General features: G+C 43.2%; 1 protein-coding gene across 1 annotated transcript; it reads left to right on the forward strand.

The window, feature by feature from the left end:
- Window positions 1-2,857: 2,857 nt before the first annotated feature.
- Window positions 2,858-4,239, forward strand: LOC117489207 (trihelix transcription factor GT-3a-like; the record flags this gene model as incomplete). The annotated part of the gene is made up of 3 exons (XM_034138379.1): window positions 2,858-3,218; window positions 3,523-3,696; window positions 4,080-4,239. Coding segments are annotated over exons 1-3 (695 nt in total), but the record flags the coding sequence as incomplete, so codon positions are not given.
- Window positions 4,240-4,680: the final 441 nt, after the last annotated feature.

A 4,680-nucleotide genomic window follows, 5' to 3' on the forward strand; every position in this document is an offset into this window, starting at 1 on the left:
AACATAATTAAAACTATAACATAATATAAAACACTTTCTTAAAATAAATACCAACAACTGGCCCTCAGTGTAAAGTCAGGTCTCTTTATTTAATGTTTTGCTCAAGCACAGAGTGAACATATCCAGTTGCTTCATCTTTATAACCATCAGCAATATTTCCAACTAAATGGTGTTAACAGTGATTCTCTCAAACAAAACAAGTTCTGCAGCTTTTTATTCATGAGCTGTGAATTCTGCACAAAGAAGGAAATAAACAAATGCTGAATTAAGCGATAGGATATTCCCAACATAATCAAAATGATACATTTAACAAAACAGATATTCTTTGTCTTTCACTTAAACTATGATTTCATAGTTCATCATTCTAATGTTGATAAAGCATGTCTGATCTTGTCCTGAACAGAAAAACCCACACCGCTTTCATGAGAGAAAAGACTCCTCTTGTATTCTCTAAATATAACTCGCTTGAAAATACTGTTTAAAAAAAGACAAAGCCAAAGCAACCGGCTCTTGAAGAACCTTATGTCCTAAAATAATGAACATAAATTCAACAAAATAAGCAACTATTGTTTCCCCATTATGTTTATATGTGTTATATTTCAACATCAGTTTTGACAGAGCGATTGCCGGATATATAATGCTTGAGTATATGTTACTACAATAGAAAGTTCCTATGAAGAAATATTGTTCAACTGTTCGTAAAGCATCGGCTTTAAACAGTTTGAGAAGATGATGAAATCAACATTTACTGATAAACAAAAGTCACTTTTTTATATCCTCATTTCTTCTGGTCCCTCTGGGTTTGAATGAATGTTTGATTCTGTGAAGCACGTTAAAGTTAGAATGGGATGTTAGGTTGCCATTTCAAACTTTAGAGCGACCAAGAAGCTAAGAGTTCTTCATCATTGCCTTAGTGGGAGAAGTTGGGAAATGTTTACCTCTCAGGTGTTCAACAGGTTTACCCGCTTCACACCAGACAATAACTGCACACAATGTTAATGAATGGGAACTCTAACCAGAATACAGTGAACACCACTCCCCAGAATACTTACTCATACAAGCTAAATTGTAGAAAGCAATAATAATAATAATAACTTAGATTTATAGAGCGCCTTTCAGGGGGCCCAAGGTCGCTTTACAGCAAGACACAGGAGTAAAGCATTAAAACCTTGATGAGAACATGGAAACTGCTGTACGTATCATTACTTTGTGAATCTAAACCCAATGCGCATGCTAGTCAGAGCGGAGCACGTCCTGACTTTTCCGTGTGTTTTATTTTTATTTTGTTTTTAAGATATATCTGTTGTAATTTATTGTCGTTTATTGTGATTTGTAGTAATGTGTTTTTATTACATGTACAGCACTTTGGCTCGACCAAAAATCGATTTTAAATGTGCTATATAAATAAAACCTGATTTGATTTGATTTGATGCTAAGCATCACTTGCTTTGGTGGAAAGAACTGGGGAAATCCCAAAAAGATATTTAGAAAAACCCAACAAGAGCAAACTAAATCCCACGTTGAGAAGCAGCAGCAGTTATCGCTCTGGAAGCCGCTCCCTTCTGCTGCGGAGATTAAGAAATAAAGGTGCAACCCTTTTCCTCAGAAGCTAGGTGCGTCTAGATAAGCAATACAGGAGGGGAGGGGGGTCCTATTGATAAGGAAATAAGTGTATTATGAAATACCCAGCACTTATCAACACTGTCATATGCGTAGATTAGTTTATATAAAAGGTTTCAAGAATAAGAATATTGTCCAAAAAATCCTCTGAGCAACTTGTGTATTTATGGGGAACGTTTTGTAGTCAAAAAACCTTGGAAGTTTAATATTAAAGGTCCCATGACTCATGGCCATTTCTACTGATCATAGTTCCATAGTTGAGGTCTACTAGAATAGATTCACATTGTTCAATGTTCCAAACTCACATTGGTTTCTCAGCATCTCTGTAAAGTCTGTGTATTCACTCTCTGTCCTGCACGGCTTGTTGGAGCTCCTGCCCCCCCCCCTCCCTGTGAGCCCACTGTGCTCTGATTGGTCAGCTCGCCCACTCTGTTCTGATGAGTCCACCACCGTTACAGCTGAACATCAGTGATTATGTGTTACAATGGCGTTTGTTAGCAACCAGGAAATGACACCAGTAATGACAAACAGATGAGAATGCTGCGTGGGGTCTGGGGGCCGTGTTGGTGGGACGCTGCGGGGCTCGCTGCTCCACCCTTTGAGGCTCGAGGAGCGGACACTGTGAGCTGGATTACTGGTGTTGTTTCCTGGTGTGGGGGGGTACTGAGGGGGCTGCAGCACCCCCATCTGCGAGGCTCCACTAGCACCCCCATTTGCGTCGAAGTTTCGCCCCTGCGAGACGCGGCTGAGAGACGTGGCTGAGAGAGTGTGTGTGTGTGAGGAGCTCCACGGATTGGACCAATTGGTCCATTTGGTCGTTGTTACGTAACTTGGTACCAGGAAGAAAAAAATGGAAAAAGAAAATCTCCAACGAGGCGTTCTGGGGCAGCATAGACAGGTCTTTTCTGTGTTATGGGGTATTTCCACCATGGCGCGGAGCGCGGTTTAAGCGTGCCGTGTCGTGCCGTGCCCGTTTTTGGTTGCGCTTCCACTAGGCCTAGTTCCGGCCCGGCCCGGCCCGGGGCCACTTTTTCACCTTTTTTCTGGGCCGACAAAATTGTGGTTCTATCGAGGCCACACTAGCGGGCCAACAACTGGGCGGAGTATGCTAAACTAGTGACGACTGCTGATTGGTCAGAGAGAATCGTCACAATTCTCGCGCGAGTTAATCATCCCTAGCGTCGCATATATTGTGACGCTTGCAGCATTTTTGAAAACAGAGAAGCTAAAAGAAGAAATGGCAAAGAAAAGCACACCGTGGTCGATTGACGAGGTTACGACGTTCCTCCAGCTGATAGCAGATGACAAAATCCAGCGGGAGCTCGACGGCACAACTCGCAACCTCAACGTTTTTCAGGAGGTCTCTGCACTGTTGTCCGGACGCGGATACGCAAGGACTTTCCAGCAGTGTAGGGACAAACTGAAAAAGCTTAAGAGTGAGTATCGAGCCGTCAAGGACCACAACGGCCGGAGTGGTTCAGATAGGAGAAGCTGGAAGTGGTTCGACCTGATTGACGATATTTATGGCCATAGACCGGCCAACGTTGGGAGGGAGGGAGGCCTGGACTCTGCAACCGCGTTGCTGGAGTCTCTGCATGGTAAGTCTTTGCTAACGCTCTGTTATTTGCTTGAAAGCGTTGTGTCCCTATCTATTATAAAGCTCACTTCTAACAAACAAGTCTATTTTATCCTTACATTTAAGTTCTACAACCCATGCTTTTATGGATCCCCGAAGAGCTACATAGCTAGCTAAGGCAGATAGCATTAGCTAGAGCTATTGTTTGCTACCACCACATGTGCCATTGTTTACGTTCAGTTTTTCTTTTCTACAGTTGTTGTTGTTGCTATTTAGTATTGTGCTGCAGTAGTTTGTGGAATGAACAAGTCATGTTGCTGTTCTAGATGATGCCATAGATGAGACTAGTGAGGAGGAACAGTCCCGAACAACGGGTGATCCGTCCTCGTCATCGAATCCAGAAGGGACCCCAACTCGACCACAGACACCAGCCGAACAACCGACACCAACTCAACCACCAACGCCGAGTGCCATCACGACACCGCAGCGTGTGGTTCTAGGTAAGAAATAGGCATGGCAAAACGACTGCAATTGTGACTTTTTTTAAACTTTAGATCATCCATCGTCAGTAAGTAAAATAAGCTATACCACTGTGTGGAAGTGCTCTGTTACAAGTAAGTAACTAGCTAGTAAGCAGCTAGTACAATTGTGTGTGACATCCTATTATATACATATATTTATATTCATTATCAACAGGCTGGACATAATGTAATTCACTTTCACAATCATTGTAAACATCTAGGGCATAACTGTCTTTAGTTCATCCTTACTGTAGTTCTGCTTATACATTTTATTCTTATATCCTTGTGTGACCTGTACCTGTCCTGTGTTTTTCATTCTTATTGCTAATTCTTATTGCTATAATTATCTTATCATCATACAGGCAAGAGGAAACGAGGAGGAGACGAGCACCTAGCACAGGAGGAACGGCACCATGAACGGAACCTGGCCCAGGTGGATCGGCACTGGCAGCTGACCATGGAGGCTACTGCCCGGGCAAGGCAGGAGGAAATGGCCTTGAGAAGGAGAACGCTCAAACTCTGGCATTTAATGGCGCGTTTCCACTACAGCGCGGAGCACGGTTTAAGAGGGCTGTGACGTCAGCGGCCCGTCTTTGGTTGCGTTTCCACTTGGCCTAGTACCGGCCGGCCGGTCCTAATTCACAGTTTTTCTGGCCTCATAAAATCTGGTCTAGGGCCAGAGACAACGAGGCTGAGTCGGGCTGAGTATGCTAAACTAGAGAGAGAATCGCTGGCAAGGGGGCTACAACTACAACAAGATGGACATATTTGACCGTGATTTAATTGTAATACACGTTTCAAAATGATGCCGAAGTAACAACATACTGATACCGGTTAGTAAAAACCATGAATTAATGCTTTGTCAAGTCTGCAGACAGACGGCAGGCGAACAACCTTTTAAAATGCTTGTTTTCTAAATGGAGATTGGCTAAGCTAACGCAGTATATGCTCCGACCGTCCACA

The sequence above is a fragment of the Trematomus bernacchii genome, unplaced genomic scaffold (genome assembly GCF_902827165.1).
Source record: "Trematomus bernacchii unplaced genomic scaffold, fTreBer1.1, whole genome shotgun sequence".
Lineage (NCBI taxonomy): Eukaryota > Metazoa > Chordata > Actinopteri > Perciformes > Nototheniidae > Trematomus > Trematomus bernacchii.